Source organism: Chrysemys picta, chromosome 2 (assembly GCF_011386835.1).
Source record: "Chrysemys picta bellii isolate R12L10 chromosome 2, ASM1138683v2, whole genome shotgun sequence".
NCBI lineage: Eukaryota > Metazoa > Chordata > Testudines > Emydidae > Chrysemys > Chrysemys picta.
Genome location: NC_088792.1, coordinates 69514499 through 69529253, shown reverse-complemented (window position 1 = coordinate 69529253; position 14755 = coordinate 69514499). Strand labels below are relative to the sequence as shown.

Genomic DNA, 14755 nt, shown 5'->3' with positions numbered 1-14755 from the left:
GAGTGAACCTAACAGGCAATGATCAAGTGATCTCTCTCCTGCCATCCATCTCCATCCTCTGACAGACAGAGGCTAGCGATACCATTCCTTACCCGTCCTGGCTAATAGCCATTAATGGACTTAACCACCATGAATTTATCCAGTTCTCTTTTAAACTGTGTTATAGTCCTAGCCTTCACAACCTTCTCAGGTAAGGAGTTCCACAAGTTGACTGTGCGCTGCGTGAAGAAGAACTTCCTTTTATTTGTTTTAAACCTGCTGCCTATTAATTTCATTTGATGACCCCTAGTTCTTGTATTATGGGAATAAGTAAATAACTTTTCCTTATCCACTTTCTCCACATCACTCATGATTTTATATACCTCTATCATATCCCCCCTTAGTCTCCTCTTTTCCAAGCTGAAGAGTCCTAGCCTCTTTAATCTCTCCTCATATGGGACCCGTTCCAAACCCTTAATCATTTTAGTTGCCCTTTTCTGAACCTTTTCTAGTGCCAGTATATCTTTTTTGAGATGAGGAGACCACATCTGTACGCAGTATTTGAGATGAGGGCGTATCATCGATTTACATAAGGGCAATAATATATTCTCAGTCTTATTCTCTATCCCCTTTTTAATGATTCCTAACATCGTGTTTGCTTTTTTGACCGCCTCTGCACACTGCGTGGACATTTTCAGAGAACTATCCACGATGACGCCAAGATCTTTTTCCTGACTTGTTGTAGCTAAATTAGCCCCCATCATATTGTATGTATAGTTGGGGTTATTTTTTCCAATGTGCATTACTTTACATTTATCCACATTAAATTTCATTTGCCATTTTGTTGCCCAATCACTTAGTTTTGTGAGATCTTTTTGAAGTTCTTCACAGTCTGCTTTGGACTTAACTATCTTTAGCAGTTTAGTATCATCTACAAACTTTGCCACCTCACTGTTTACCCCTTTCTCCAGATCATTTATGAATAAGTTGAATAGGATCGGTCCGAGGACTGACCCTTGGGGAACACCACTAGTTACTCCTCTCCATTCTGAGAATTTACCATTTATTCCTACCCTTTGTTCCCTCTCTTTTAACCAGTTCTCAGTCCATGAAAGGACCTTCCCTTTTATCCCATGGCAGCTTAATTTACGTAAGAGCCTTTGGTGAGGGACCTTGTCAAAGGCTTTCTGGAAATCTAAGTACATATGAACTTTGGTTCCTGCTCTCAGATGCTACCCTGAATGTGATCTCTGAACCTTTTGAGGTTCACCCATCATTATATGGTAATATAAGCAATGAAAATATTAAATTTGTCATTCACTATGAGTTGGAATGTGATATTAATAAGGGTTTTGCCTTTCTAAGGTGCAGTAGTTTTGTTTTCCTCATTATACTAGATCTGTGGGAACTTTTTAACTATTTCAGACCATTTTTAACTTACTGTGTATCCTCGTAAGATTATTACCTGACTTCTCATACCTCTCCTAATAGTAAAACTTATTGCTAGGTAAAAGTCATTGGAGTAATTATTCTGTCAAGTAGATATTGTACAGCAGTGTATGTTCAGATTACATTTTAAAGGTGATGTGGAGCCAAAATACCGCACAGACTCAGTCATGTTCAGAAAGTGTCTTTTGTTTTGTTCCTGAACAGTCCTGTTTGTTTATTAACCTTTCATGGACACTCATAACTGTAGTATCTGAGCATTTCACATACATGGAAGAATTTACCCTCACAATATTACTGTGAGGTAGAATACATCACAGATAAGGAACTGATTTACAGAGAATGAGGACCTGATCCCACATCACTTGTTTTAGTGACCTTTGCTGTTAATTTCAATGGAATCAGGTTTGGAAACTAAGTGACTTGGCCAAAGTCACAAGTCTGTGGAAGGGTTGGAAACCGATTCCCAATCTCATAAACCTCACTCTAATGCCTTAATTGCAACCATCCTTCCCCACCTTTCTAATAGCTCATCTTAAAACAGATGTAAATCTGCCTTGTACTTCATGGAGAATCTCTCCTTTCTGAACTACCTCCCCTGATTATGTTGTACAATTGTAAGTAAGGGAAGCTGTGAACCCTTAAAAACATGATCTGTGATAATTAAACAAAACATAAGACCATTACCACTTATGACATACGCTTTTAGCCAGGACATTTTAATCAGTCTGACTTCGTGGGTAGCAAATAATTTATCATTTAGCTAACCATGAGTTTCCTCTACTCATCTTTGGTGTTGATAATTAAAAGGGGAAGGATGCATAGTATATTTTCTATCTGGTATATAATGAAGGACCAAGAACTTTTGGTGAAGGTGGATAAAGTACTCAAATATTAGTGCAAAGAGCTTTCAATACATATAGTACACACACACTTAAGTGACCTGTAGAGATAAATTTCAGTAACTTTACCAGTACTAGTATGTGCTGAATGCCATTCCTAGCCTTGCCAAGAAGTAGCATTAACATATTTTTTCCTTGAAAATATGCTTTATTTTTCTTTCAGTAATTATGAGGATAATGTAATTTGCCTGTGTTTTGTGGGCCTTCAACACATAGTGAAAGTTCACAGAACTTGATAAATTTTGTAGATTACCCTTTAGATTGGTGTGGGTTGTCCAGATAAAATCCCTTTCCACCCAACCAAACAGAGTTGCCCCAAGGATATGTCTGTGTGATGGCACAGACCTTGGTGTGGGCTGTACAAGCCTACATGGAACCCTAGGTACATTCTCACATTACTAGCCTGTGCTGGGGTCTGTGCCACTGCGTCTTTTAGCCGTGCTAGGTAGATTAAAGCTAGAGTGGGTATGCCTACGTGAGTTTCAATCACATCTCCAATTGCAAGGTAAATGTACCCTGAGTCATGCCAAGATGTACTGAAAGTCATTTTATGTGCTATCTGATAGTCCTATTCTGATCTGGTATTGTCTTTGCTCTTTTCATTCTTTTCTCCATTCTGTCCTTGTGCCCTCCCTCATGCCTGTAATTTGTCTGCTTCCCTCCCACCAACCGTCTTTTTTTAGGAAAACTCCATTTCTACCTGAGTGGGCATTGTATAAGGTGGATACACTGGGCTATACCTAATTCTGTTTTATATACCCTGTACTTTACACTTCCTAGTATTTCTATCTGATTAAATATATTTCAAACTTACAAAAATAATTTGATAAAATTTTACTATTTTAAACATTCCTATTTGTGGTTTGAATAACTCACATGTTCAGATGCTCATATTGACTAAGAAGAGGAAATACTCCTGTCTTCGCTTTTTATCTCACATCTTGGTAAGAATAGATTGCACTAATTTTTACTGATGAAATTTCAAGGAAACGTCTTAAATGTTAAATTTTTGAGGATTTTTTAAAATCAAAAGGCAGTTAATAACTGATTAATATGTATATGTTATGCACAAACAGCTCCTTTGAATGTCTTATTATCTATGTAGTACAATACAATTATTTATGCACATGGTGGAGTGAAGTGAATTAATGTCAATAATTTGGTATAGTGAACAAAATCCATAACCAAGCCATGCAATATTTGATTTATGCAATGCTGATTTTTAATTTGCAGAAGTTTTTGAAGTTGAGATATATTTGAGAATTGTTCTAGTTGTGGTGGTGAATAGCCTCTCTCCCGATTTACTTTTAATTTATTGTTTTTGATTGGCTGGTTGCTCTCAAGGTTGACTCTGCCCCTTTATGTGCATTTGTGTTTTAGATTATATGCAACATACTTTAAAAAAACTTGTCATTTCTTGCCCAGCTGTGGTCCTAACCCTGATTCACCTGGCTTTTCAATGGGACTGTAACCAGTTCCAACAGTGTACCTCACTTTGGCCTCTTGTCTTTAAATAAATATCCAGAAAGATAATCATGGGTGTAGTTAGTTATTGAGTTACTAATAGTAAAAGAGAAGGAGCAGTTTTCATTTTAAATAGTTGTATCTTTTTTGGATCCAGAACTAATCTGTTTTTTTTCAGCCATATGTGGCTGTCCGAAGCAAGATCTTCCATAACTTTTAAGTCCTGCACTGCTGGGGATGCATGGGTGGAAAGGGCATGGGTAGCATATCAGGCCTTGTTTACACTACAGAGGGAGAGTGATCTAAGTTACACAACTTCAGCTACGTGAATAACGTAGCTGAAGTTGACGTACTTAGACCTACTTTCCGCCGGGGCCATGTTGATGGGAGATGCTCTCCCGTCGACTCCCTTTGCACTTTTCATTCAGGTGGAGTACAGGAGTCGACGGGAGAGCAACCTGCGGTCGATGTAGCAGGTCTTCACTTGCTAAATCGACTGCCAATATATCAATCACCACACATCGATCCCCCGGTAAGTGTAGACAAGACCTCAGTGTGAGGGATCTTGTGCATCTCCTACTTGTATAGAGCCTTCTGCTGCTCCAAACTTAAGAAAGGCCCTCGCGGGAGGCCTGTGTTCATGCCCTTTCCTTGGGTTGGTAGGTGGATTTTGATATCCCAGGCCCTGTGCACTTCGCCTGTATAAATGCCTATTAATCTGACTATGCAAGTGAATTAAATCTTCCATTGAGGTATACTGAAACTATAATGTGCCTTCTAAATTTCCATTTTAAATTGAAGAATAAGAGGATCCTAGCCCTGTAGAAATGCTGCTGAAGCTGAAATCCATGTTCCTTTGAAGTTTTACAAATAACTGGAGGCAAGAGGAAATCCTAGACCCACTTTTGGTCCAAGCAGTGACAGTAGAATTAACTCATTAGAAAAGCCCGAGTCATGTCATCCGGTAGTCTGTAAATTCTTTCAAATGATTTTTCTAAACCTTTTAATGTTTCACAATGAAAATGCTGTTAAATTATATCTTATTTTATATGAACAATATGTTATGGGCCATTACAAATCAAAAACAAATCTGTAAAGAATTAATCTTTCTCAACGCAAGATCCCATGGGTATTCTTAATGGTTTAATAGTTTTGTTTGCTTATTGTTGGAAGAACTGGAAAGAATTAAAGTATAAAACTATCAAGAAAATTGCTTGGAATACAAAGAATGGGCAGACTAATCATAATATTACAGCACTAATCCCACGTATCAGTAACAAAATACAAATAAACAAGGCGATCAATTGTAAGTATGAGAGTCAAAAGTATGTCTCTTCAGCTATTTAAAAGTGCCTAAGTAGGCTGTGTATAGTAAATTATGCCACCAAACATAGGTTAGGGGTGCAAAGGCATGATTGTTGGGAAGTGCTAAAGAAAAGGATAAGGGATTTGGGGGGGGTGGAGGAGGAGGAAGATATAAAATACAACAAATGTATTGGAGCAAAAGCCTTGTTTTGTAGGTAAAGCTCCAAGCATGTTGGGTGTGTTAAACAAATAGCAAGTCTAGAAATCTGAAATAAACCCTTTGAATTAACTATGCGACTACTGTTAAAATTGTAAAGACCAGCAAAATGATTTTTGAATCTGATTCTCAATTTGAAAGGCATTCAGTGTAAATTGCACAAATTGTGAAGCAACGTCAGAGGGTCCATAATAGCAAGAAGTTAAGTTCTTGCAATAAAATTCTAAATAAGCTTGTAAATTTAGTAAAGAAGAAACTAGAAGGTCAATAGCATATCAGAGCAAACCAAGGCAGAAGCTAAAATTCCAGTAGAAAGAGTCCTAAAAAAAATTTCACTATGGATATTTTCTGGATAGTTTCACAGTTTTAATTCTTTCCAGCTTTTTATCCATTTATCTCTATTCTCTGCCGCCCTTTTTCAGCTCCTCCCAGACCACCTGGTCATAAACAGCTCTCCCTCTTTGTTCTGTTCTGATGCCATAGGAGTTCAGGTAAAGCTTGAATCATTTTTACTGTGGTTGAAAATTCTACAAATATTTTATTGTTGATGAGCATAAAGTTATGTAGCAAAATTGCATTGGAAAAGCCTAAAATAGCCTCACACTCATGTATCAGTCTATGTAATGTGCTTGTTTTGAGTTAGTACGTAGAAGTATAAATACATTGAGCGTCTCAGTCTGTTATTGATTTTAACTATACCTCTCTATCCAGAGAATCCCTTTGTTTCTTTGTTTAATACAACATAGGGAGAAACAAAACAGAGAAAAGATATATAAAACTGGGGAAATCTCAAAGGTCCAAGGCCCATTTTGAATCAGGAGTTTCTCACCCATTGCCAGCAAACTGTAGGTGTATGCCATGTGATTAGCACCATACTTCATATGAGCAGAAGTTAAAATGATTGTGAGGTGATTGAATTTTGTGCATATTTACGCTTTGGTATTGATAGTTCTCTATATATTACGTTTGTATTTATTGTAAAATATTCTTTTTGCTCCTTTCCTGGTCTTTTAGATAGAAATTTTCCTGATGGGGTTAGAAAGTCAATAAGCTTGGTAAAGAATGATGACATTAGGTGGTGGTAGTGAGCATTATATAATCTCTGAATGGATGGCTCCCTTAGATAAGGTAATTACTTAGCTTGGGAAAATCATACATTTCTTTTCTGAGGTAAGCTACGTACATATTTTTCAAGATGTAAAGGTTGAAATGTTTAACAAAGACCCAAAATGTCATCTTGCTTTTCTTATTTCTCTTGAGAATGCTGCTGTGAAGATAATTTTCCTAGCCCGTTGCTGTGACGATGTAAACCCTCTCTTTGCATTCCTTCATTGGCTTCCTATTCTCTAGTACAGGGGTTCTCACAACCAGGAGTGCTGCCAGCTTTTTTGCCACCCTAGGCGGCGGAAGGTCCCGCCCCCGACCGAGGCGGCGGAAGGTCCCGCCCCGAAATACCGCCGAAGATCTGGCTGCAGTGGTCGCTGCCCCCCAAATGCTAGCGCCCTAGGCGACCGCCTAGGTCATCTAATGGGTTGCACCGGCCCGGCTCACAACATATTTTTTGGTGGCCTCAGAGTGCAGCCACCAACTGTTGCTGGAGGCCATGCTATCAATTTTTCCTAAAATACTTAATTAACTTTAGGAAAAACAAATAAATATGCGCATACACCTCTACCTCGATATAACGCTGTCCTCGGGAGCCAAAAAATCTTACCGCGTTATAGGTGAAACCGCATTATAGCGAACTTGCTTTGATCCGCCGGAGTGCGCAGCCCTGCCCCCCCCCCCCGAACACTGCTTTACTCTGTTATATCCAAATTCGTGTTATATCGGGTCACGTTATATCGGGGTAGAGGCGTATACATGTCCAGATAATTGTAATTTATTTAAGTAGGGTTTTTTTGCAGACTCAAAAATAAAAATAATGTACAGTTGTCTCTATTCTTTACTGCACCGAAAGAGAATAGAAACAAAAATTAAGGTACTTTGCATGTTTTAACTTTTTTTTTTTTTTAGATTGCTAGTTAGGAAATCTGCCACTGTGAAAAGTCTATAGGTCTATATTTGTTAATATCATTCTTCACAGCACACTTAACTCAGCCCTGGCATGCTGGGGGACAAATTAAGCCTTGGATGAGGAGATGGGTAAGGAGGCAGGGGGGCCAGGGACAATGGGGATCTGGAGGAGCCAGCAGGGGTCGAGATGATGATGGGGGTGAGTCTAGGGATGGAGCCCAAAACTCTGCCGCTGGGGGACAGAGCCTGCCACCTGTCACCCCAGGGCGGAAGGAAGCCTGAAGCCCGAGCCACACCGCCCTGGCAAGGTGGGGAACTCGCACTGGTTGCTTGCTCCTATAGTGTTTGTGGCTCCAGAGGGGGGTATGGATCAACCCCTGCAGGCAGCCCCGGGGGTGAAGCCACTGCTTTGCCACAGCCCCACCCCAATCACAGCCCAGGAGGCTGTGGCCTCAAAAAAAAGCTCCTGGTGGTCGCATTTGAGAAATCTGCTCTAGTACCAGACACAAACTATTTGTCTTTGCTTTTAAAGCTCTTTGTGGCGTATTCCCACTCTACCTATCCTGTCTCATTCACTAACAATATGTCAACCATCTCCTCCAGCCAGCCCATAATGCCTCCATCACACACTTGTTAAATCTTCAAACAACCACTTTTGTATTTTCTCCCATGCTACTCCTCACACTTGGGAGCAGTTCCCTATTAGCATTCATAGACTACCTCATTAATGCTCCTTAAAGCTCTTTTTTTTTTTTTTCTGTGATGCCAACGAGAAACTTGGCAATGATAAGGCTGCTGGTGTGCTGAGACTACTGCCTATCTTGCTGACCAATACCATATCCTTGTTTCCTTGTACTCCCCCATTTGTCTGTGTCCACTGGTTGCCACTGTCTTATGCTTAGATGGTAATCTCTTTGGGGCAGATACCATCTTACTGTTCTGATTGTACAGCACCTCAAACAGTCCCGGCCCCTGAAATCTAGGTGTTATTGTAATACAAATAATAATAATTAATACAAATTAAGCACGTCTCAGAAACACTTGAGCAGAAGTTAGGTGATTTGGAATTAATTTTCTTTAACATAATTTTCTTTAATATGCTTACCAGACATGTAATGGTAACATTATGCTAGAAATCAGGAAAGCGTTATAAGCATTTACAGCATTAGGCTTTCCGCTTCCTTTTTGTTATTGTAAAGCCAAGAAACGCTTACATATTAGTTGTGTCTCTGTTTTTCCTTCCCAGATAATCGCTCTTTAGTGGAAATTGCCAGTATGTATCATTCCATATCTGAAACCAGTCACCCCTTGCAAACAGAAGAGCAAGAAATAGGCATTGATCCCTTGCAGGGTTACTTGAACAAGCCTGAAGAAGGTGAGTTTAATATTTCTACACTTTTTACTTTGTACTTAGAAACCTTACGTAAGAGTCTCATGATTGCTATGCCTGTCATAATTTGTTTAATTCTCTCAGTGAAGTTGAGCAGGGCAACTTTAAGAACATTTCACAGAGTGTGTGTAGAGCACTCTAACACTAATGAAAACCACGAAAAGTCAACTTTCAATTACGGATAGAAACATTAGCCAAATGTTTAATGCGCTGTCATCCTTTTTTAATCATAAACCAAACAGTGACTTCAGCATAAGAATATTGAAATGCAACATGGCCTTTGTTGCAACTTTTTTTCCAAGATGGGCTCTTTTGGCTGATCTACACTATTGATTTTTTTCTTTGATAAAATTTAGCCTTTTATTTTGGGTGAGGTTATGCCGATAAAAAAAGATTTTCTTTTTTTCTTCCGTTGAATCATAACACTTAGTTCTCCTGGTTTCCTTAAATAAAAACCTGAAGTAGAACGGGTGGAATTAAAATGGAAATTACTGTGTAACTCAAGGTAAATTAACAGAAGGCAGTATTCAGACTACTCCAATGAACAGTGAGAAGAAACTGCTTGCATAATGCAAGTGCTTGTCTGTGTTACTTGTCCTTTCTACTTATTTGCTAGTAGTGACAACATGGTTGGTTAGAAGGAAATGATAAGCTTAACAAGATGCTTGAAACCTCATCCTTGTCATGAAAACATTCCTCAAGTACTCAGTTATACACAATGACACCTTAACTACCTGTAATTTTCCAGTCATTGAACGCATGTACCAGGAATGCAAGATAAAAAATTCATTTTAAATTAGAATTGAAACAGCTTAGTCACGTGTTTTCTGTGTGCCTCTATGTGTAAATCTGCCATATAATAAAATGTATTAAAAAGAGCAGCATTTCAATTTTTAATTCAGATATCAATTATTTTGTAAAAAGCTAAAATCACAGAGTTCATTTTTTTTTTTTACTGCTTTATAAAGCTTTTTTCAATGTGAGGAAAAGTAGAATGGACATCTTGGTGGAGCCCAGTCTGTAAAGGTAATAGTTTTTTCAAGTGAATGTCACTACGCTTTTACACTTCACATCTAAAAGGTTAATAGCCATCTTAGTTTGATAAAGCAAATGCATTCTTAGTACACATTTTCAGAAGCCTAGGAATAAAGATTTTTAAAATTCTGAAGTATTACATATTTTCCAAATGAAATTTGTGATGTACTTTAGGTTTGTGTGTAGCCAACACTGATCCAAAATTGCAAGTTTCTTGTTTAGTTAAAAAAAAAAAAAATCCACACGTGTCTCTCAGCTCCATTTCAAGACAAGTCAAGATTTTAACCCTGTTACAAAAACATTTTAAATTAATTTTACCCTTTATTGTGCCCAAGAGTGATTAGTTACCTTGAATGAACAGGCTTTTAGTTTTTATCCCAACCTTAACATTTCTATGACATACAAAGTTATTAGTATTGAATTGATGTTTAAAAGTGCCATTAATTCATTTACCCCAAATGTTCATTAACAATGTAAATGTATGCTGATGTTCTATGAGACAAGGAAGTGACTAATGACTCTTCCCACTAACAACACTTAAAATGAATAGAAACTTTAGATAGCTCATCTTGAAGTAATCAAGGCCCTCATTCAGCTTGGCATCTCTGTATGCTCTAAAACAGCTGTCAACTGTTAAAAATATATACACAACACACACACACACACGGGAAGATAAGGATATGTAAATACATGGTTCCCCCAAAGTCAGAAAGGTTACCAACCATAGTACAGTTTTTTTCACATTCTGTATATGTTAATATTTTATATAATGCATCCATTTCATTTTCATAGCTTCTTTTTTTTTTTTTTTACTGTGAAACACATACTGCATTTTAATTTGGTGCCATATGTAACTAAGATCAATCTTCTCTGTTTTATCATTTAATTTTAAATAAAGTATATTTTTGTATTGCTGTGGGAGAGGGCTTGTATATCTAAGCATGTAATTTTCCTTGCCCATGCAATCCGCCTCCGAAGTTCAGTGTAAGGAGGCAATCACTGATTCCTAAATGAGTATTCTAACCATTGGGATGAATCCATCTGTTGATCAGAGACTTTGGTAGGGCCCTAGGTATGTGCAATACAACAGGTCAGACTAAGTGATCATAATGGTCCCTTCTACTGAAATAAATTTAGTCATTCATTGGGAAGAGTATCCCTACAATCATATGCTGGCCTTAGATGTGAGAATCAAAGTGTCACTCATGAACCCATTTCTCTCACATGGTAATATGTTGTACTACTAATGTACCATTTGTCTATGCTGGGGTTTGATTTTATCTTTTGAATTGCTATTTTAATATTTTGCTAAAATACTGTCCACATCCCTATATTTTAAGATAAATGTGTTTTCCTGTTATAGTTGAAGATGTACCCAATATACATTGTTGTGGTTACGCTATTTAGAGGATAATACAAAATCACTAAAGGTTTTTTTTCAGGCAACTTTGTCAAATAGTATAGAAATTCACAAGAGATGCAGCATATTGCTTAGAGATGACTTGTAGAATATTGTGAAATATCAGGCCTGTGTGTTGTTCTTTTGAAGCAGTGATAGATGTTTAGAGTATTGTCTTGGAGACTAAATGATAAAGATCTTTATAGAGATGAGTTAAAGAAAATAAGGCAGATCATTAGTAAGTATAAGCATTGTGAAAATAGATCTCATTAATGACAGAAACTAGTCTGATTTGGCAAGCTACAGGAAATACTAAATTTGGGGAGCATGTATGTTTGTTTATAGATATAAAATATAGAGTTGTAGGGTTGCCATATTTCTGTCTTTGATTTTTTTAGAGGCTTTGACTAAAATTAAAGGGGTGATTATTTTGGGAAAAAAGTTACCCATTCAATTTTTGTGTGGTTTAGGATATTGGGATTTTGAATCAGAGTGAAATCTCATGAGAATGTGCTTGTTTGCAATTATCCAAATCAAGACAGCCGTATTCAGGCTACTAATTGACCAATAACAAGAAAGACGTTTTGATTTTAAAATGAGTTGTGAAATCTTTAATTATATTACTGATACTTAGGATCTGTAGAAATCTTCTGAGTAAAAATACTTGCTTATATATAGCTTTATATTTTAAAGGCGCTACACAAATGATTCTTAAAACAGCGCTGTGAGGTAAGTATCTCCATTTTACTGATAGGGAAATTGAAACAAAAATTAAATTTTCCTAAAAGCCTCTGCAAATGAGTTGCAGAATTGGAATCAGCTCCTTCTTATGGGTAACCTGAACACAGTCATGAGGCAAATAATTTCTTCTCAAAGAAGAAACAGAATGCATCATTTCAAGAATCTAAGCACATTAATGCTTAAACCTGTCCTTCAAGAGGAAATCACACTTCCTACTTTAGCAGTTTTCAAACTCAAATGACCACGAGGGCCACATGAGGACTACTGCATTGACCTGAGGGCCGCATCACTGACACCCCCCCCTCGCTGCCCCTGGCCCTGCCCCCACTCCACCCCTTCCATGAGTCCCCGACCCTGTCCCACCTCTTCCCACCCCTTCCCTGCCCCATTCCAACCCCGTCCCCACCCTAACGCTGCCCCCAGGGGTGCAGAAAGGGTGCAGGGTGCAGCGGGGGCTCAGGGCAGGGAGTTGAGGTGCAGGAGATGTGCAGGGGGCTCAGGGCAGGAAGTGCAGGAGGGGGTGCGGCAGGGGGCTCAGGGCAGGGAGTTGAGGTGCAGGAGGTGTGCAGGGTGCAGCAGAGGGCTCAGGGCAGGGAGTTGGTGTGTGGGGTGCAAGAGGGTGAGGGGTGCGGCAGGGGGTCGGGGTGCAGGGTGCAGCAGGTGGCTCAGGGCAGGGAGTGCAGGAGGGGTGCGGGATGCGGCAGGGGGCTCAGGGCAGGGAGTTGGGGTGCAGGAGGGGTTCAGGGTGCGAGCTCCAGTTCAGCGCCGCTTACCTAGAACGGTTCTGGGGTGGCAGCGGCACACACCGGGGGCCAGGGCAGGCTCCCTGCCTGCCTTCCCTGGCCCCCGGCCCCACACCGCTCTGCTCCAGGAAGCAGATGGAACCGTGTCCCTGCAGCCCCTGGGGGGCTCAGGGTTCTGTGCGTGCTGCTCTTGCTCTCCTCTAGGTACCTCCCACGAAGCTCCCATTGGCCGCGGTTCCCTGTTCCCGGCCAATGGGAGCTGCGGGGAGCGGGGCCTGGAAAGAGGCAATGCAGGAGCCATCTGCCGCCTTCCCCCTCGCCCCCGGCCCGAAGGGGCGTGCTACCAGTTGCTTCAGAGAGCGGCGCGGGGCTCGCAATGCCACAGGGGGCAATCCCGCAGGCAGGCAGAGGGGGAGGGGCATGGGGAGCTTGACGGGCCACACGCAAGAGCCCCGCGGGCCGCGTGTTTGACACCCCTGGACTAGAACAATGTATTTAATCCTTTTCAATTTAATTTGCTCAATATTACAATTAATACAATTAAGGTCACTTGAAATGAAACTATTAATGAATTGGGTAATTTACTTTAACAGTGTCAGTGTGTTCTCACCATTTCATTTGCTTTAATTAGTGTACAAGCTATTATTTAATAGCATACTTCACATAGAAAAATGTAATATGTTCTTGGCTTCTATTAAAGGAATGAAAAAGTTGTAATGAGTTACGAGTGATTTTTTTTTTAAAGAGACTGTTAGATGGTGAGAAAGGAAAAGGGTGACATGGTTAAAAAGATAGATATCATAGGGTACGACTGAAATGAGCACAATCAAAGATTGTTAAACTTCCCATTTCAGGGGCCAGGTCAATATTGTCTGTAGTATTTTACAATACTTTGACTACATAGTGCTATAGTCTATATTTATTTTAAAATATACTATGCTTTTATTTAAAAACAAATGTGGTGAAGTTTCTCTTGAACTCCTCTTTACCATCCTCTTTGGGTTGGTGAGCCTCTGGTTGATCCACTGATATTATGGCAGTGCTCCTGCTTTTGTTCCTATATTTTGAGTAGACGGAATTGTGCTATGACAAGAGTTTCTAATCATGAGAGCACAAGCACCTCAGGCTAGGAATAACTACAAGAAGAACATAGTGCTTTTGTGACTTACCCTCAGACAGATTGCTGCTGCTACTAATGACCATGCCTGTTAAAGCTGAAGGTTCAGAAATCTGGAGAATTTATGCAAATGACTGAATCCCCTAAAATGCATGTTTGATGAATATACATTGCCTTACTTAAATGACATAAAATAGCCTGATTACCAATACTTAGGACTAACAAGGCTGCAACATGATATGAGCATTTGGAGCATACAAATTGCTATTTTTCTGGATGGCTCTGGTATCTTCTTGGGTTGGTGTGCAGGTAACTCTGGCAAATTCCCAGGCTGCTGCTCCTTGTCCTTGTGAGGACAGGCTGGAGCTCTGGTTGAGTTGCTAGCTATGCTATATACCACTTTCCCTGGATGGATGGAAGTTCTGTCTTTTCCGGCAATCAGTTGGGGGAATGCTTTGGATGGGCTGCAGCCCCTAGCTGGGTCCAGCTCTGGCTGCTCATGCCTGCTGCTTCCTGGCTGGGTTTGCTGTAAACTTGTTATGGCTGCTGTTCCCTGACTTGCTTGCCGGCCCCCGTAACCAGAGAGAGAGATGGCTAAAACACTGCCCAGTGTTGTCCTAGTGCTAGCTCCAAGTCTGTGGTCCTGGGTGCTTTGGGGATCAATGGTGTAGGCTACATCTCTATGGTTAGAGTCTTCCTGGGTGGGTCTCTATGGTTAGTCCTGAAGGAGTCTAACTAGAGAGATGCAGCCTACAGTGTCCCCTCAGCTCCACCAATCAGGAGGCATAAACTCCTAGGTGGGAGCAGTTTAGAAAGCAGCTAAAACTAGGAGCGTGCTGGCCAGATCAAAAGATGATCTAGATAATACTTACTCCTGCCTCAGGGCAAAGGACTGGACCAGACAGCCTTTTGAGATCTCTTCCAGTCCTACATTTCTATTTAACAAATATGAGTGACGCTGCAGCCACTTGCTCTCAGCTATCGCAGTGTGGCCAACCTTG

The 14755-nt window shown here is 40.0% G+C and overlaps 1 protein-coding gene across 6 annotated transcripts in view; it reads left to right on the top strand.

Annotated features, from left to right (window-relative positions):
- Positions 1-14755, top strand: part of TBC1D5 (TBC1 domain family member 5) — a 364302-nt gene that overhangs the window by 176823 nt on the left and 172724 nt on the right. For 4 of the 6 annotated variants that reach the window (XM_065587057.1, XM_065587055.1, XM_065587058.1 and 1 more), the window contains one exon: positions 8576-8704. The exons of 1 other annotated variant lie outside the window; for it this stretch is intronic. In XM_065587057.1, the coding sequence (XP_065443129.1) occupies positions 8605-8704 (100 nt within the window). In that variant the 5' untranslated portion in view covers positions 8576-8604. Of the gene's footprint in view, positions 1-5735; positions 5805-8575; positions 8705-14755 lie in introns of all 6 variants that reach the window. One more of the 6 variants, XM_065587056.1, reaches the window with a different exon arrangement.